General features: G+C 37.0%; 1 protein-coding gene and 1 long non-coding RNA gene across 2 annotated transcripts; one reads left to right on the top strand and one right to left on the bottom strand.

Annotated features, from left to right (window-relative positions):
• The first annotated feature begins 2,892 nt into the window (after positions 1–2,892).
• On the top strand, positions 2,893–13,785 carry LOC115430180 (Golgi phosphoprotein 3-like). The gene is made up of 5 exons (XM_030150087.1): positions 2,893–3,319; positions 3,904–4,035; positions 7,244–7,358; positions 9,304–9,464; positions 12,418–13,785. Exons 1-5 carry the CDS (start codon positions 3,110–3,112, stop codon positions 12,679–12,681), a joined length of 882 nt encoding a protein of 293 aa, XP_030005947.1. The 5' UTR covers positions 2,893–3,109; the 3' UTR covers positions 12,682–13,785.
• A 4,233-nt stretch (positions 13,786–18,018) lies between these two features.
• On the bottom strand, positions 18,019–20,041 carry LOC115430493 (uncharacterized). The gene is made up of 2 exons (XR_003936944.1): positions 19,914–20,041; positions 18,019–18,693 (listed from the first exon to the last, which is right to left on the bottom strand). It is a non-coding gene; the product is annotated as an uncharacterized LOC115430493 (long non-coding RNA).
• Positions 20,042–20,872: the final 831 nt, after the last annotated feature.

Raw genomic sequence — 20,872 nt, 5'->3', positions numbered from 1 at the left:
TATCTTTTTGTCTGGTGGCGTGGTTCGCTCAGACCTCAGTTGCAGAGAAACTCACTGAATCAAATAGTGAGATGGTCCAGTCGCCTGATTGGTGAGTCCCAGTCTTGTCCCGCCTCCCTGTACACTAAACAGGTCCAGAGGATGGCTTCATCAATTCTTAATAATGACTCCCATCCTTTACCAGGTGAATTTCAGCTCCTTTCCTCTGGACGGAGGTTCTTAGTCCCAGGTGCAGGACACAGTGTTTATAAAAACAGCTTTGTTCCTGTCGCTGTCACTGAGCTCAATAAGAAATAGTGACATTGAACTTTACTAACTTATTTAGTTATTTATTCCATTTCTTTGCTCTATTTATTACACTGGTCAACAACAAATTTATTGTTTAAGTTTTTTGAGCTGATTTAGGATAATTTTGCTGTGCTGAAACCAAAAATCACATTAATTTTGCTCAATCAGGTCAACTTTCTGAACTATGCTACATATTGGCTTTTTAACATTTTTGCTTACATTTATGGGCATTTTCACATCATATGATACAAAATTCTTTCATATTTCTTGCAATAAACAAGTTCTGAAGATTTTACTTTTGCCAATTTATGATTAATGTTTTTTTTTTTTATTTTACAGGTGAATGAAATGGCTTCGACTAGAAGATCTTGCAACTAGAAGCACTCGGAGAGCGCAGACCTCCGCCAAGGCTGATCAGTGGGCCCCCCCACGGGCCCCCCCACCCCCGATCACCCCCAAAAGTTAATCATTTCTTCCTTATCCCATTTCCAACAAACCCTGAAAATTTCATCAAAATCTGTCCATAACTTTTTGAGTTATGTTGCACACTAACGGACAGACAGACAAACAGACAGACAGACAAACCCTGGCAAAAACATAACCTCCTTGGCGGAGGTAAAAATAAGCCTGACGTATTCTGCTACATCTGCAGTGAATACATAAAAAATAATAAATACATCCTGTTAGAATTTTTTTTTTTCTCTTAAAACCTATTTTGGGTGAGAACTATATAAAAAAAAATTAACTGATAAAGTCACAAAAATGTAATCAATTTTGTGAAACGATCACATTTTTCAAAATCAAATTAGCAAAAAAAAACCTGACCAGATTGAGAAAAACAGATGTCATTTTTGGATTTAGTGGTGCAAAATGGTCCTAATTCAGTTGAAAAAACCTAGACAACTTGCAAAAAACATTTTTTTGTAACCCAGTGTTATTATTGTGACTTCAAATTTTCAAATTTTAAAATTTTATGTTCTTATCCTGGTTTTTATCCCGGATTGTTTTCATCTTTTCTGGTTTTTACTGTGTTTTATTGCATCTTGTTTTCATTTAGTTGATCTTATTTATTTAAGTCTTTTATTTATCCATGCTGCTATACCAGTGAATGGTGGAACACTGAGCACTTTTTGTCTTTTTGTCCTGTCTGTAAGCATGATCAAGTGCCTGTCTTGCATGTTTAACCCTTTCATGCATGAATTATGAGAACCTAATCAAGATTTTTTTTCCTATGTGTTTTTATTCCTCTTCAGGCATGAAAAAAAAAACAATGTGATTCAACATTTTTTTATGAACCTATTTTTCATGGAGTTGCAAAAATGTCCATTCAGCTGGACACCACACATTTAATTTTTGAAGCAAAGAAACATGTATTTACCAACATACTGTGTGAAAACTATGAACAGTTTTTTTTAATGCTGCTAATCTGGTGTTTTCTGATGTCACGTTTTAACATACTCTAATACTAATTATTAATCACTTTATGGAGATAATATGCAAAAAAACAACTTAAAAAAAAAAAAAACCTGTTAAATACAGTCTAATAATAATAACAAGCAATTGATTTACGCTAAAACATGTAAGTGCAGATGAGGTTCATCAAGAACAGTAAAGTTACAGTGATGGTATGAATGTCAGTGTATGGGATGATCCACTGTGTTGGCTGATATGGAACTAAAACAATAAAATCCAGGAATATATAAGAACCCTAACAGCTGTAGAATAACTGTCCACTGTAGTGACCACTATGCATGAAAGGGTCAGAGGTGGGTAGTAACACATTACATTTACTCTATTACATTTACTTAAGTAACTTTTTACATAAATTGTACTTTTAAGAGTACTTTTAATATGACATACTTTTTACTTTTACTTGAGTATATTTATTATCACTACTTCTACTCCATTACAATGGCATACACTCCACTCATTACTTTTAGTTTTAGTAATTTGTTCATGCACGAACCATTTGTTTTGTTTTGTTAGAAAGACTTCCGCCAAAAACTCACATGACCGTGTTTCACCAATTAAACGGAGCTAGTCTAACTATGTTTGACTCCATATCAACATGATTAGTACGAGGTATATTTGTAAGTAGCTGTAATGTTCCCATATATATTTTATATATTTTATTTTAACATTTCATGTATTAATTGTTGAATTTAAAAGAACAATAAATGTGACGTTACTCAGGAAGTACTCAGTACTCAGGAGTATTTTTTTCATTAAGTACTCTTTTACTTTTACTTGAGTAATTATTTGGATGACTACTTTTTATTTGTACTTGAGTAAGATTTTTCTAAAGTAACAGTACTTTTACTTGAGTATAATTTTTGGCTACTCTACCCATCTCTGGAAAGGGTTAATGTATGTGCTGTTGTAATGCCAAGGCAATCACTTAGACTGCAAAACAAATCTACCTACGGGTATAAATAAAGTAACCTTGACCTTGGGGAAAGTAACTAGTAAGTACAAGTCTAAATTTTGAAAGACTGACTTTATTGGACTTATTTACTGCGGATTGTAAAAATTTCCGACGGTTCCTGAAGGCGTCACGAGGAGATGCGGCGTTCACGGGCTCAGTCAACATTCGACGTCACTCGCTGTGGTGCCACCATGTTGGATCAGGAAGTGGGCTGACTCGGAGTCGGAATGCCGAGCAGAGCTTAGCGTCAACGGCCGTCTTTATCCGCTCGGTCAACAGTTGTCCGAATCTCCCCCTGAACACTCGGATAATACATGCTGTGTGGCTCTCCGGTTGGTCGAACTCGGCACTTTTCTCCGGATCGGTTCGTTTCGCAGCCCCCCCCCCCCAGCAGCTATGACTTCTCTCACGCAGAGGACCTCGGGCCTCGTCCAGCGGAGGACCGAGGCCATACGCAGTGCCGCCGCCGACAGAGAGAAGGAGTCCGGCGACGAGGAGGAAGAAACCCGCCGCGGGGAGGAGGAGGACGACGACAAGGGGGACTCGAAGGAAACAAGGCTCACACTGATGGAGGAAGTGCTGCTGTTGGGCCTCAAGGACCGAGAGGTGAGTCTGTGTTTCCAGTCCGAGATGGAGCTGAGAACTACAGTTACGGTAGTCCGTTGAACAGTCGTTACTAGTTTGTTTAACATTTGCACAAAAAAAGAAGAAAAAAATCGACAACCGTTTGCAAGTGTCAACAAAGCCAAGTTGGTTTCAAGCTAACTGTTAGCTAGCTTGACATTAGCTAAGTAGAAAGTTTGCAAGTGATATTTTTTTGTTCGTGTTCATGCTAGTTAGCAAGTGTTTACTTAATAGCGCCATTCTCAGTGTCTTTGGAAGTGTTTTATTTCTTTATTTTTAAGTATTGGTGTCCGCTCTAAAGCTGATTATAAACCGCCTTAAGCTTCTAAGATAACGTTATCTGACCGTATTTGACTAGTTGACTTTATGCTAGCTCCACATCTTAGCTCTCAGTACCTTGGCGATTTTTTTTTTTTTTTTTTTTTTTTTTTTTTTTTTTTTGACAACTTGCCAACAGCGACGTTGACTCCTTTTCAACCTGGAAGCACCGCAGCACGTCCTACCAACACGTCAGCTAAGTTTAACAAGCTGCACCTTGGTTGATTTTTTTTTTTCCTCCTCCCAAGGGCTACACGTCTTTCTGGAACGACTGTATTTCTTCCGGTCTCCGAGGGTGTATGTTGGTGGAGCTGGCTCTCAGAGGGAGGCTACAGCTGGAGGCCTGCGGGGTGAGGAGGAAAAGCCTGCTCTCAAGGAAGGTGAGTAAAGCCTGCCAGTTCACATATAAAACATTTGACAGCTGCTCAGTTTGTTTCAATCAGTTTAGTTTATTTCAGACACAAACATAATGATAATAATAATGGAAATGTACTTTGTTTCTGGTTTTTTTTACACGCATTTTGGTTATGCATTGTAAATACTGTCAAATAAGTTCCTTCTCATTTGGTATAGGCCTGTTTTGTTCTATTTTGTCCATTGTTCTGGCTTGAAGTCAAAGGACAGGAGTGAGTATTTAACCCTTTCATGCATACTGGTCACTACAGTGGACAGCTATTCTACAGCTTTTCTCTTCTATATTCATGGATTTTGTTGTTTTCATTGTTTTGTTTTTTTCACACATATCTTTATTAAAGTTTTAAGACACTACATATCTTTTCTGACATGAATTGGTAACATTATGTAGATCTCTCCTGAGCATAAACCCCCAGAATCACAAAGCCCTCCCCATAGTTTTCACACAATTAATCAGTAAATACATGTTTCTGTGCGTCAAAAATTAAACGTGTGGTGTCCAGCTGAGTGGACATTTTTGCAACTTCATGAAAAATAGGTCCATAAGAATTTTTTATTTATTTATTTATTTGTTATTGTTATTTTTTTATGTATTTAAAAAAAAAAATATATATATATATATATATATATATTTTTTTTTTTTTTTCAGAAGAAAATTTTCAATCGCATTGTTTTTTTCATGCCTGAAGAAGAATAAAAACACTCAGGAAAAAATTTTGATTAAGGTTCTCATAATTCATGCATGAAAGGGTTAAAATGTTATTATGTTGAGTTATTTGATGATGAGAATGGGGGTGGGATTAAATAAGTTTTTCTTCTTCCCACTCCTTTTTGAGTATAGATGAATGATTTTTTCCTTTTTGTGTGTGTGAATTTGTTTGTATTCTATAAGTGCTCAAAATAAACAATGAATGAACAAATGAAGGAATGATAACATAAAACATAGGGGGAAAAAAAATAATGAAACAAAACAAAAATGAAAAATAGAACTGACATGATAAAATCATGTCAAAAGGGGGAATTGAAATATATTTTACTTTAGATATTGAAGTTTTAGGATGATTTGTTTTAGTATTAAGTAGTTATTGTTTTAACATTGGATTCTTTTCTCTAAACTATTTTATTTCAGTAACGTTAATAGTGAGTTCTTTGTGCCCAGGATTTATGTAGTACTCTGTTGTAGTTTAAGTAGGTTGTCACTAGGTCAAGCTTGTTAAGATAGGAAAAATCTGTCTGCACAGGAGTTAAGTAGGTTCTGTTCTTCTAGATACACGTCTGAACACACATTCACATACATAGTGTTGTCAAATGTAGGTGATAAGGGTAAACTTATTGTTGGCATAAGTTTACTTAGAGTTGAGGCCCCACATCTGTTTGATCTTTTTAGATAATGCTAAGTTAAAGACCAACCCATTTGTACGTGCGAGCCCGCCCATAGGGTCAATAAATGTACATTTCATGTAATGTTCGGGGCTCATTGTTTCTGAGTCCTCAGCGGTGAATGTCCACCTTATTTGTGATCTGAATAAATTTTGTCAACTTTGAGACTGATCTGAATCCAAACTCGTCCTTAGAGCTTCCAATAAAAGAACACGTTAACAGAATAATAGAAAATAGAAAGAAAATAACAACTGTTGTGCCTGAAAGGGGGTAGGAAGAAGCCAACACTTATTCAGTCCTACCCAAGGTTATAATAGTTTTGGATGTTTCATTATAGTTTAGTTTTATTTAGTTTTGACTTTTTTCTCTAATTCAGTTAGTTTTAATTAGTTTTTAGTGCAGGTTTGCTAGTTTTTATTAGTTTTCATTGTTTTCTAAATGCTTAGATTTTTTTTTTTTTTTTTTTTTACATCTTTTATCTTCTTCACTGTCTTATTCCAATAAATCCCAGACAGGACTCTGCTGCTTTCTCCCACCTTTAGTCTCCATGTTTCCAGGTAGAGTGGGGACCAGAAGACGACCCTAAACCATAAGTGACGACAAGTGACAGACCATTAAATATCGTATGGTGTCGCTAGCTAAAATTGCTTGAATGAAATAAATCAATTTCGTATCAATCCGACATTGACAAAGATGAAAACGAAGTGAATTTTATCCATAATTTTTATCTGTTTTAGTTAGTTTTGGAAGCACACAATACAGTTTCTGTTAGTTATAGTTTTTTTCTTTTAATTATATATTTTTTTTATTTCAGTTAACGAAAATGTTTTTACAATTCTAGTTTTCGTCATTTCGTTAGTGTTCATTAAGGACAATAACCTTGGTCCTACCCCCCAATTCCACTAATAGGATGAGTTAGTGCTTTTTTTCTTTTTCTTTTTTTTTTCACTTAAGTTTTTATTGAACTTTTATCAACACATAGTCACTAAAAACAACAAAAAACAAACAAACCTTGCGTGGGTACACTGCATGACACTACATCCCAAGGGAGTAGGTTGGATTTTGACATTAGTGGAGACACAAAAGTGCTCTAAGGCAGCACTCCTGAAAGTTGATGGGTTTTTTTTTGTGTGTGTTTGCAATCATAATTTCACATCATGTAGAGCTGATCAAACAAGCAAACAATAATAGTCAGGAAAAAAATTCAGTAATTGACATGTTTATAATGCATATCTGAATATCTAAAGAGAATGCAAGAATTTAACGCATTCTGCAGTGTTATTCACATGATTAACATATCCATTATTATGTAAACTCAACTGTGAATTTCCAGCCTCTCCTCCTCTACCTCCTCTTGCCGCTCTACTGTCTGTCACCTGACATAAATATGTTGATGCATTATTCACATTTTTTGTCAAAGGCTAGTTTGTAAATGCCAACACTTTCATGTAATTTTACTTTTTTGCACTAAAAACAAAGAGAAAAGTTTGGCATTATTTATAGGTTATTATGATAGTATTTTACTGCTCTGATGCACTTTGGTCTATATGCAACCCATGAAGTAAAATGATTTTAAAATCCTTGATTGTTAATATCTTAAATGTAATTTTTAGATGATACAAATTCATCCCACAGGCCTGATCGAACCCTTCAGAGTGCTGGTTTTGGTCCACGGGCCATACGTTTGACACCTGTCCACTAGAGGATATGTTTCTATTCATGTTCTAACAGGATCTATGTGTAAAGAATCTCTCATCCTAGTTCAAATATCTCTGTCTCTCTTTATTTGCCAAGGTGATCTGTAAGTCAGATGCCCCAACAGGCGATGTGCTACTGGATGAGGCTTTGAAGCACATTAAAGAAACTCAGCCTCCAGAGACTGTCCAGAGCTGGATCGAGCTGCTGAGTGGTGAGACAAACCTGCCACGTTCGCTAACCTAACTTACCTTTCTGCACCGCAACAGCACGGTTTCACCCACTGGATGTGAAGTTTACGTGTTTGTACCATCATAAGCTGTGCTGTGTGTAGACCGTTATTCTAGTTTAGAGGCTTTTAGAAGCTTCACAGAGCCTTTTAAACTGGAATAACAACCTTATAAAAATCTGGATTTTTTCTTTTTTTTTTTTTTTTTTAATAGCTTTGGATTGATTGGTGGTTAAGTTTCTTATCCAGTAATCTAGGTATGATTATAAAGGTGATATTTACTTAAACTTAGATGTTCAGTTCAATGGTCATCCAGTTTCTGTTGAACTGAAAAATAGCTGGTTTCAGACATGCGTAATATATGTTTAGTGTTGGAATATTTTCAGGAGGGGCCACGTGTTATCAGCCAATGATTCAGTAATTGGCAAACTGTCATCACTATATTAACTGTTAAAACATCTCTATCGGTCGACTTCTTCTGGACAATTATTCCTTCAAACAAACATGATTTTAAACGTCAGATTTTTTTTTTTTTTTGAGGCTAACATGTTGAATCTGCTTAATTTTAAACATCATATGTAGCTTTAGAGATACTTAATGGGCCAATGACTATATGTAAACATGATGAAACATTAACCTTTTAACTTAAATACATCATCAGGGTTTCCTTGTGTGCAAACGGGAGGAAAAAAATCTGGTATGTCTGTTTTCCCAATATGAAAGAAGTGTAAGCTTTAACGTAATAACAACGGAAACATGATTATCACTGTAACAATGTGATATAGAAACAAAGAACATCTGATGCAGGAATGTAAGCCACAGACAAGATAAAAACCTGATGAATGATGAGCTGTTACATTGAATTTATTTTTATTTTCCGAAGCTGCTCATCCATTTCCAGTTTGTTCCTGTATGTGCTCCTATTGCAGCTGTGATTGTTTTATTTTTTTGTCGCAGCCAAGATGCTCAACTGTTATGGGTTTACGAAACACCATTATGAAGTTTCAAGTGTTCAAAACATTACAAAAACCAAATGTTCTTCTACAGCTTGCTCCCAAACAAAACACTCGGTTCTCTTCCCTCAAGGCTGGCACATCAGTTGTGGCACAAAACAAAGAAAAAGTTTTCACTGGCACAAATTATTTTTTTCACAATGACTCAGACAAAACAAATCAACATAAATGGTGGACATTTTGCTGAAGAGCACATCTTTTACTTTCTCATAGATATGGCCCTATTTTAATTTCACCTCACTTGCTAAAGTTTGTGGTACACCAGACCAATGTTATAATAGGTTTGGATTTTTCATTCTAGTTTAGTTTTATTTAGTTTTGACTTTTTTTTTCTCTAATTTAGTTAGTTTTAAATTAGTTTTTAGAGAAGGTTTGCTAGTTTTTATTAGTTTTTGTTATTTTCTAAATGCTTAGTTTTAGTTTAGTTTTAGGTTTTTTATGTCTTATCTTCTTTTCCGTCGTATTCAAATAAATCCCAGACAGGACTCTGCTGCTTTCTCCCAACTTTAGTCTCCATGTTTCCAGGTAGAGTGGGGACCAGAAGACGACTGGAAACCACAAGTGACGGACCGTTAAATATCATATGGTGCCAGCAGCTAAAATTGCTTGAGGGAAATAATTCGATTTCATATAAATCCGACACTGACAAAGACGAAAACTAAGGGAACTTTATCTATAATTTTTATACGTTTTAGTTAGTTCTGTAAGCACACAAAACAGTTTCAGTTAGTTATCGTTTTTTCTTTTAATTACAGTTTTTGTTTATTTCAGTTAATGAAAATGTTTTTACAATTCTAGTTTTCGTCATTTCGTTAGTTTTCGTTAACGATAATAACCTTGCCTCAGACTGATAATAGATATGCACACTGACACACCCTATGTTTTTAAGTTCTCATAATGCATCTCGTGTCCTTCAGGAGAGACCTGGAATCCCCTGAAGCTGCACTACCAGCTGAGAAATGTCAGAGAACGGCTGGCCAAGAATCTTGTAGAGAAAGGTGTTTTAACCACAGAGAAACAGAATTTCCTGCTTTTTGACATGACCACACATCCACTCACCAACAGCACCATTAAACAGGTAAGACATGAGACAATGACCATCACTGTTCAATCAGAATCCATATTCAGTGGATCAGAATAGAACAGCTGTGCATTACATAAAAACCTACAGTGATCTGTAATAGGTAATATGACATGTGATCAGAAAAAGAAATTCAGTCAAACACATCATTCTGTGTCAGTGCTGATGAAAAACATGATCACTAGTGAAGATTTAGAACAGGGTTCTCAAACTCATTTTCTTCCAGGGGCCACATTCAGCCCACTTTGATCTCCAGTGGGCCAGACCAGTAAAATAATAACAGAATAACCTATAAATAATGACAGCTCCAAATTTTTGTCTTTGTTTTAGTGCAAAAAAAACCAATTAAATTATGAAAATACTTACTTTTATAAACTATCCAATCAAAAATAAATGTGAATAACCTGAAAAAACTGAAATTTAAATCTAAAAAATTAAGAAAATTTAGTGCAATTTCAACAATATTATGTCTCAACTTATCATTTCTACATGTGCATTATGGATCAGATCTACAAAGACACGAAACACTTAGTAACAGGCAGAAAATTGTTAAAATTGTGCTTAATTTCCTTTAGACATTTCAGGTTGTTCATATTTGTTCAGGTTATTCACATTTTATTGTCACAGGATAGTTTGTAAATGTAAATATTTTTATAATTTAATGTTATTTTTTGCACTAAAACAAAGACAAAAATTATGAGTATGTATTATTTATAGGCATAGTGTAGTTTTTCTCACATCAAAGCAAGAAGAAAATATGGAGTCATTCTTTTTTTGGAGGTTCTTCTGCTGTTATTATTTGACTGTAGATCATATTGGTCTGTATGTGGAACCTGAACTAAAATGAGTTCCACAGCCTTGACTGTGGAATTTTTACACTTTGTAAATTCATCCCACGGGCCGGATTGGAACCTTTGGCGGGCTGCATTTGGCCCCTGGGACACATGTTTGAGACCCCTGGTCTAGAATCGTCATTTTGCTTTACATTTGGTGAAGTTCCTCTTTTAAAAGAATGTAAATTAGGCATAGTTGCTCGCCTGCTTTGCACATAAATTATGCAGTTGCGTAAATCTTTCGATGTCACTCTTGACGTTTGAACCACACTCTAGATTTTACAGATTTACAGCCCACACGCTCTGCACTGAGAACTACACAACTGAGTGAAACGCCACCATTTAGGGTACAAGTTGTACAGTACTGATCTTTCCATTGGACCACTGTGGCACCTTATTTCAGAAAAAATACAGATGACCCTTAATGTTGGGATAGGGAATAAAATTACAACTTATGATGTTTGTCAAAAGAAAGAAGTAAAGATAACATTTCACAACTACGGTGCTAAATTAAGTACGACTACAAAAATGCATCATCAGAAAGTTGCTGCAGATGTCTTTGTGGCTTCAACATGACCAGGCTGTTTGTGGCTTCCACTTGTTGAGGCGGAACATGCAGTGGTCTTTTTGATGTCGGTAATATGAGTCATGAGAGATGTTTTCCACTGACCTCAATTATACTCTGCTGTCTTTACAAACAAACTGCAACTTCATTGACTTGCAAATATATCCTTTAAATTGACAAACATCATTTATACAGTGTATTTAATGGATTCATTCCTGATTTGTCCCTTACCACTGATTACCGTGTATATTTTTTACTTAAATGAGGTCCTGTAGGGCACAGAACAAGGAGCGTTTTTCTATTTTGCATTTTATTTATTTTTTTCTTATTGCTCGTTATTCTTTTTTTGTTAGTGGAACACAAGTAGGAGCAGTAAGTTATTACTAATGCGCAAAAAACAGGGTGCTTGCACAGGTCTTAAAAGTCTTAAAAAGTCTGGAATTTTGAAACGCTTTTTTCCAGACCTTGAAAAGTCTGGAATTTTGTGTAAAAGTCTTATTAAAGAATGGAAAAAAAGTTTCTCTCATAATCAAATTTTACAGTATGCTCAAAGGAAACATAATCTTGTAAGATAAGAAATACATGAGAAAAGCATACTGGAATGATTCTAGTGGAACTTGTTTGTGTGATATCCATGCACTTTTGTGATTTTCATATGTTTTGAAAATAATTCTGCCAGTAAAACAAATTTACTGTGAATTATGCATTCATTCATTCATGCATATATTAAAATGAAGTTTTCTACTGCACACAACAGAAACTATTGCAACCAAAAAAGTAGACATGCTAGTTTAACCTCCCAGGACCCGGGAAATGTCAGCAAGGTACCAGCTTTTTCTGTTTTTTATTAAATAAGTGCCTATTTTGGAAACATCATGATGCAACAGTTTTTTCAGATGCAGTTTTTTAAATTTTTATGGAATGTCCTTTGTGGTGGACAGTTTTCTTTTTTTTTATTTATTTATTTTTTTGTATAAAGTTGTGAAACTCCTGTCTACAAACGTGGACAGAAAACCCATAGCTGGGTCTGAGGAGGTTAAAAGTACATACAGTCAAGTTCTTGGGGGAAAAAATAGCAGTTTTGAAAAAGTCTACAATTTTTATTTGCATAAAGAGCAAGCACTCTGAAAGAAATTACTGCTCACGACAGGTGCCATTACAAGTAGGAAGAGGTTGTAGTGACGTGACATCATTAAAAAAACGTGCCAGTCACATCACAATCAGTGGAAAGTAATGTGGGAGTATGACTGAAAGTTCTGTTTCATCCGTCTGTTTTCATACCCATGAATAGAGGTTATCTTGCTTATGTAAATCTATCATGGTAAGGCAGTTGTGTGGTAACTGTCACAGAACCACGATTATATTTTCTAAAGCCTGGCAAGTCTAATTTCCTCTCAGGCTACTTGAATAACAATATGCTGAAAGGTTATTATGCAATTCTCATTCAAAAATGCCAAAAAATACTGCAGACTGAGGATTTAATTATACGTTATGCTGTAATGTTCTCCGTATAATAGCTGCAAAGCAATTAAATACATTTTTTCTCCAACAGCGCCTCGTCAAGAAAGTTCAGGATTCTGTTTTGGAGAAGTGGGTCAATGATCCGCACCGCATGGACAAGCGGGTTCTGGCTCTAATCCTCCTGGCCCACTCGTCCGACGTCCTGGAGAACGCCTTCGCCCCGCTACAAGACGACCAGTACGACCTGGGCATGAAGAGAGTCCACTCTCTGCTGGAGCTGGAGCCAGAGAAAGAGAGCACAAAGCCCAACGCCAACGAACTGATGTGGGCCGTGGTGGCCGCCTTCACGAAATGAAAACGGCGGGTTTTTGTTGGACTGGAAGATCCGGCTACGGTCTGTGTTATTTAATCGGTTGAAGGACATCATTTAATGAGACAGACTTCACTTAATGAGACAATCTATGTGGTTGGGGAGCCTGTTTGTACATCTATTCCGGATGATGACATTTTCGGTGGTAGTCCGTGTTAACCCAGTACAATCTGATCGGTGGTGGGCTTCACCAAGTAACATTTGGTTGGTTGGGACAGTGTCTGAATGACGGATGGCTGGCTGCTTTTACACAATGAGGTAAACTAACGTGCCGCCAGGAGCCTGGATATACTTCTAAACACCAACACTACGAACAGATGGGCCTCTGTTATGTTAGATGACATCAAAAACAAAAGCAGGTGGCAGCAGCAGCAGCAGTCATGGTAAATATGAAGATTTTGACTGGGGCCAAGTTTCCCTTCTACACCAAGGAAACATCATTTCTCCATTACTACGACATCTGGCCAGAATCAAAACCTGGTCTCTTCTCTCATATTTTTTTTTTTTTTTTTTGAATGCTTATGCAAGGCAGGCTAGTAAATCACATGTCTATGCTCTTTGCACTCTTGCAGGTCTCCTGCTTCTACATATTCATTCCCACTTGTGTTGGGAGCACATGCATAGGGTCACTGATAGTATAGACTAGAAATGGGTCATGATTTACAATATTCAAACAGTGACTGAATTCTGATGAAATCCATTAGATTATGTGACCATCCTCCGGTCTTTTTAAGTGATATGTTTTCCCACATTTTTTTAAGCGGCGTCGTTCAACACACGAGAATATGCAGCAAGACTGAACTCACCGGCAAATTCCAACCAATTTGTGTAACTCAGAAACACACAGCCATTTCCACCTGGTTCGCAAATTGCTTTAGTGAGAGGCGGCTGTTTTCAGAGCTAACGTAGAGCAGAATATGAAGGAAGTTTATTTCCAGTTGGCTCCTTAGCTGTGTAACTGCAGACAGCAGGTCACTGTCAGCCTGGGTGTAGTCCAACCCTGGTGTATGCAGCCGCATCACCCGCCCGAGTCCAGCTAAGATACAGCTGTAGTTGTTTGCTTATTTTTCTGTCTGTTGTCTGACAATTAAGTATGAAATAGTCGTATACTCACCGCATTTTAAGTCTCTACGTCACAGGTGTCAAACATGCGGCCCGGGGGCCAAAACCAGCCCCGCCAAAGGGTCCAATCCAGCCCCTGGAATGCATTTGTGTAATGCAAAAGTTACAGTGAAATTACACTGAAGTTCTTAAAATAGTTTTTGGTCAATTCAATCTAAAGTGGGTCAGACCAGTAAAATACTATCATAATGACCTATAAATAATGACAACTGCAATTTTTTTCGTCTTTGTTTCAGTTTTAAAAAATGTCAAAATTACATAAAAATGTTTACATTTACAGACTAGCCTTTTACAAAAAATGTGAATAACCTGAAATGTCTTAACAGTATGCTAGTTTTACCAATATTCTGCCTGTTACTTAATGTTTTGTGTATTTGTAGATCCACTGTGATCTGTAAGTTATAATGTACATGTATAAATTATAAACTAAGGCTTAATATTGTTAAAATTGCGCTTAGTTTTTAAAAGAATTTTCGAGTATACATATTTGTTCATGTTATGTTCAAGTACTGTTCATAGATGTAAACATTTTCATTACAGAATTTGACTTTTTTTTCACTCAAAACATAGAGCAAACTTTGGAGTTGACATTATTTATAAGTTGTTATCCTGTTATTTATTTATATTATTTTATTGGTGTGGCCCACTTTATAAAATATTAGGCTGTATGTGGCCCCTGAATTAAAATGAGTTTGACACCCCTGCTCTACGCCAACCAGCGACCACTTCTGAGCAATGATGAAAATCCTGAAAAAACCAGTTGAACATTCACATAATTGTCGGCTACTTCCCACTAATTACCAAATAGTACTGCCTGACCGCCCATCTGTAGTATAGACTTCCTGAATGTTTCTGAAGGTTCTCTTTTCTTCCTCATTTCCTCTTGGAGGCAGATAGAGAGAACCTAAGCGACACTTTAGTTCAGTTCCTGCATTGTGAAAGGTGAGCCGGGTGATTTGGCCCTCCTAAGACTCTGACCTACATGAAGAATTAACCTGGAGTCTCTCAAAATTTTACCTTTTTTTTTTTTTTTTAAGTTCGCTGCTTTAGCTAGGGTCCATTCAGTGGTTACGGGATGTGACTAGTCTTCCATTTCTAGTTATGTTTGCTAATCAGTACTTGCAGTAGCCTGCCGTTTATCAAGTATTTTGCACAGTCAATAGCCCTGTAGGTAGGATAATAATATATTTATAGGGATTTTCATGGGTTGAGTATCCCATGTGTAAAGACGAGATTAATAATTATGATCCTCGGTATGAATAATCTCACATATTTTGTCTACAGCTATTGACCTTGAATGATACAGTTACTTGTAAATCATTCCTCTGGACGTAAAAAAAAATATCTGCACACAAGCAGACTAGAGATATTAAGACGCAGGGAAAAGAGGCAGTGGTCGAACTGTAGGCATGTTGGTTTCAAAATGGCGCGCAGACATCAACACTTTGATTTTCAGTTATTCCTTTTACAGCTGCTACAGCCTGGAAATTTTAATCAGTAACTGACTAATTTCAGTACAGAGAGGTGTAAGCCAAATTCCAAAAGCTGGAAGGGCCCCACAGTCCACTAACGCAACCTAACCCCATTTAGAAAAAAAAAAAATTGCATCCCATTTTTCTGGATCTGCACCAGAATTTAAAGGGTTCCTCCGTGGTCTGTGCCCCCCCCACCCCCACTCCCGATAAACAAATACATGGTTACGAAACATAATCGCTAATGTCGCATTTCAGTTACATGGTACCGGTTCGACTCGACTCGGCCTTTTTGCGTTTCCATTACAAAAAAGGACCTGGAATCTGGTACCCCGTACTAGTTTTTTGGTATCACCTCCGTCGAGGTTCCAGGACTGGGGACCAGATACTAAAAGGTGACGTGTAAACACTGCAGACCACTGATTGGTCAGAGAGTCGTCTCTGTGACCCGCCATTTTACAAAAAACAGATGTGGAAGTTTACAGTAAATGTAGCGGTAGGTTGATCCACATGACGACAGCCCAAAAAACTACACCATGGTTTGTCGAGATTCAGTTTTGGTGGCTGACGTAGAAATTCAGCATGAGTTTGACGAGACAACACGCAACGAGCGAGTTTATCAGTGACTCTCTGAGCAGACGACACGGAAGTAATGCGCCGCATCGCTATGATGACCACGTACTGTAAAGTCGGTAGTATCCTGTAATGGAAACGGTCTCCAGGAATAGGACCTGGTACCAGAGTCGAGTCGAGCCGGTTCCACATAGTGGAAACGCGGCATAACGCAACCTAACCCCATTTAGAAAAAAAAAAGTACATCCCATTTTTCTGGATCTGCACCAGAATTTAAAAAGTTCCTCCGTGGTTTGTGCCCTACCCCCCCAATAAACAAATACATGGTAAGGAAACATAATCTCTAAGTAATGACATATTATTCCATTGCCACTAGTGGTATCTAGCCAGGTATATAGTTCATAGTGTGATTTTAGTCTGATTTTAAAGGTATCTGTCATGGAAAAAAATCTCATACTTAATTGGCTTTTAAGACGCTGAGCAGCGGTAATAGACAGATCCTGTACTGAAAACACTAAACCATGTGGTCTAGATACCATTAGGGGAGAATGTGAAGTGTATTAGTGACTGAAGTGAACTGACCCCTTTAAGTTTCCTCTCCTGCAGTATAGTGTATCTGTCTGTACGTTGCGTCATAGTTAAATGTTATTTCTAAAAGACTCATGCGCAGGTGTGTGTCATATTGTCCGACACGTACATGCAAACATTAGGAGGGTTACTTTGGCCCCAGACGAAGCCTCGTCAAAGACTGAAGATGTTCGTCGATGTGCAGTCCATTCGAACAACTACAAGGAGAAAAAAAGAAAAAAAAGATCTTCAACTGTGCTTTAGTGCAGGTCCGGAAAAACGTCTAATTCAGTGTATAATTCGGATTTGAAGCACTTTTTCTGATCTGATTGGTGTGATCTATGTATGACGTTACATCACCTGTTGTTTTCATGCCATACTTTAGTTCTGTATGTTTTCTACCTACAAAGTACTGTCTAGGTATGAAGAACTGTTGAGATCTGTTTACAGCAAAGAGACCATGCATGCTATAGGTGGAGGGCTGGGGTATTGAGGACGTAGCTACAGAGAAAAAGGCTTGTATGTAATGATTAGTCATTGTATGTGTACGATCTAATGGAATTCAATGAAAGGGATCTTCTCTCCTATCCTCTATAATTCTGTATGCTTTTATATTACCACACAAAATAAAGTAAGGATCCTTTAAGTGCCTGAATTTAGCACTGTTTTGGTCTGGGTTTATTTCATAGCTCATATGTATTTGAATATTTACACATTTATTTCTGATATCTAACTGGTTTCTGAGTTGATTTCAGGAGCAGACTAATAACTGGTGCACATAGAATTACATGCATCATGCAGGTCATATTTGAGTTTATCAAAAATATCTAATGAAAGAATGTTTAATAAACCAACACAATGCTAGTTATACCCCCAAAACTCCATTTTGGGGATATAATGGTTTTACCCTGACAGATGCCGGATATACTTCGTCTAAATGCGATAATTACAACAGATTTTGTTGGATTTCTTCTCCCTTGCTAACCAACATAGGGTTCTTCCACTAGGAGTTCCTTATCAATTTCAACTTCTCTGAGTATTATAAGTCATCCAAATGGGGGCACTTTAGTTGAAAATCAGTTTTCTGGACATAAATCCAGCAATAATAGGCCAATTGTACGGTGGCCCAGAGGTGCAACAGCCCAAACAATTATCCGCTATAAGAAAAATAAGAGAACAGCCCAAAAAAAATATCCACTATAAGAAAAAACAAGAACAGCCCAAAAAAATATCCACTATAAGAAAAAAAGAGAATAGCCCAAAAAAATATCCACTATAAGAAAAAATAAAGAACAGCCCAAAAAAATTATCATAGTGTATATATAGTGTAATATGTAGCATAGGTAGTGTAATATTTTTTTCACATCAAACTGAGAAGAAAATCTGCAGTCATTATTTTTTGTCGGTTCTTCTGCTGTTATTATTTGACTGTAGATCATATTGGTCTGTATGTGGAACCTGAACTAAAATGAGTTCCACAGCCTGGACTGTGGAATTTTTGCACTTTGTAAATTCAGATTGGAACCTTTGGTGGGACACATGTTTGAGACCCTTGCTGTAGGAGATGAAGACAAAGTCACACTGGAGGTCAGAGTACCAAAACTTCTTCAGTATTTATTGAACACAAAAAGCTTATCACCTGTGCAAGAGCGTGATAGGTCTAGAAAAGTCCATTGTCCACTTGTGTCTCGAACACAAGTTCTGTGTAGCAAACTCCAACAAACCACACTGAGCTTTAATCAACAGAATTCTTCAACATTTTCTACTCTTGAGTGAGTTGAATTCTTAGATTATTTGCAGATCATTCTCAAGCAGTTAGCATATATGAATATTCATCTGGCATCCAGCAGAAGTAAGCATTAGCAGATATGAATATTCATGCGGCGGAAGTGTGTGGAATCTGTTGACATCCGCCTGTGGTTTCATTTCCTGTCTGGTCAGATGTCGTCCAACAGACCCTGGTCTTCCACTGGCGTCCCCATCATCGTGTGTCCAGAAGCTCCCGTTTGAGAACCAACCCTCCAGCACCAGTGATGAGTCCGTTCGTCCTCAGCACCCTTCTCCTTTGGGTCTGAATGTCATTCAACGTGGAAACATCCCATATTCTTCATGCGTCTCGCCGCCGTGTTTCATTTAATGTCCGTCACGGTGCTGTAGTAGAACAGTAGTTCCAGTAGTTTCCAGCAGCAGCTGTACCTGGAGTCAAGTCTGTCTCCGACTTGACGAAGCATATATGCACATGGCACGATGGTGTCAGCGTTATCTGAAGACGAAGGACAGGTTCAGTTAAAACCCGTTAGTTCATAGAGTACAAACATAAACAGGTCAATGAAAACACACTGAGTTCCAGTCGGATTAGACCAGTGGTTCCAACCTTTTTAGGCTCGTAACCCCATTTTAACATCACAAATTTCTGGCGACCCCAGACATTCAAAATGGAGACATTTGTTTTGCTAAAATTAATTTGTTTGCTATATGTTGCAAATAAATGTTAATTTTAGAGGACATTTAGTCTATTTTATGTATATTACCATGGACGGAGGCAGTAGATCCAGGTGTAGATTATTAATCAATCAAACTTTATTTCTACAGCACTTTTCATACATGGTACATGTAGCACAAAGTGCTTCACAACAAAACCCCCCACTGTCCCGCGGTTGCAAATAAAAATACAAGCAACAAAGTAAAGTTTACAGTAAGGGTTTAATTAAAAGCTAGTCTAAAAAGATAAGTTTTAAGTTTACTTTTAAAAATCTGAACACTGGCAGCGGACCTCAGGTCCTCAGGTCGGCTGTTCCATAGTTTGGGGCCATAAAAGCTGAATGAGGCCTCACCGTGAGTTTTAGTGTGGACTCTAGGAACAGTTAAGAGATGACTACCTGAGGACCTGAGGGTCCGAGAGGGCTCATATGTTAAAAGCAAATCAGATAAATAAATAGGACTAAGACCTTTAAGAGTTTTAAAACCAATAAAAGCACTTTAATTACTGCACAAAGGGAGAATTTTATTTTCCTTGGTCAGGATATGTACAGTCAGTCCAGCTGTGATTTACAAGGCTGACAATTAATACTGAACAAACAATACTGATTTAATGGAAAAACCAACATTATAGACTTCTGTTTTTTCAACATTAAGTAAATATCAGTAAAGTTTTGCGCAGATGTCCAATGGAAAAGTGACTAGTAACTCAAACTATGAATTATGAAAGAGCTGTAGCATCGTAAACCAACCGCAATAAACATGTGACAGATAAACAGAACCACAGCGCTGCAGTTTCACACTCACAGTTTGTCATGTCTGTTATGTTTTGTGATTGTCTCTCTCAGCTCACCATATATTTTTTTATCAGTAAATTGTTTTTGTTTGTTTTTTTTCTTTTTTTTTATCAATTACTATAAATTTCAGGTGACCCCATTTGAATTCCAGGCGACCCCACGTGGGGTCCCGACCCCAAGGTTGAAAAACACTGGATCAGACACTCACCGTGGCCACTCATTTCCATGGTGCTCGTAATAAATCCTGTGTCTTCTGTGTGAGAAAGGATCGGAGTGTTGAGTTTGTCTTTTCCTTTTATGCTTTTGTAGCTCAGTAGCTCCGGTCTGACGAGAAGGAACAGGTCTGAACTATTGTTAGCTGAGAAAGCTTAAATATGCTGGTGTGTGACGCAATGACGTGTTGGAGGAATCCCCTGTTCAGAGCCAAGTTCCTCCTCCTGGTAGGTAGTCCACTGTTTACCACGGCTTTATGGACGCCTTTAATCAACAGTATTATGTAAAATGTTTGTCTGTTTCCACTGTGTAAAGTACAGCCCATACCTGCACTGCTGTTTTGTTCTCTTAGTGTAAATCAACATGCACATGCTGATATGGACAACAACTGATAACACCTATTAGTGTTCCTCACACATAAACCCTCAAATGTACGATAGAAACTATAAATGATACACCAGTGGGTCAAGTCACGCGCCTGTTGACTTTGAATCAAAAAATTAGAATTGAGATAATGATTTCAAACTTTTCGCAGTTCAATAGTATAACATATTAAGTTTCTAAATCCATTAAAATTTTTGCCAAAAAAAGGATTTTCAAGAAAATTACGGAACTTTTTATACAAACTAAATTCAGTCCCTCAGAAAGTTCTCTAAGAATGAATAATAACAGAACTTATCACTGCTGTAATTTGAAATCTCAATCATATATTTCTGTTTTCAATATAGTTTTATGACCTTTTACACACCCTTTTATCATTATAGAAATCATTTTGTCTGAAAAATTGGTGTGAATTGCTTTTTTAAGCATTTTAATATCAGACGGTGCCGGTTATGTAGGGAATTTCACTTTTCTCAAAAAACATGTTTTTTTTAAATTACTCATTAATCAAATGAGCTAAACCAATGGAAATTTCTGAAAGAAAGCATTTAGCCCTCTGCTTAAGCATGGCTT

This window comes from Sphaeramia orbicularis, chromosome 12, assembly GCF_902148855.1.
Source record: "Sphaeramia orbicularis chromosome 12, fSphaOr1.1, whole genome shotgun sequence".
NCBI classification, from domain to species: Eukaryota; Metazoa; Chordata; class Actinopteri; order Kurtiformes; family Apogonidae; genus Sphaeramia; species Sphaeramia orbicularis.
This window is presented reverse-complemented; position numbering and strand designations above follow the sequence as displayed.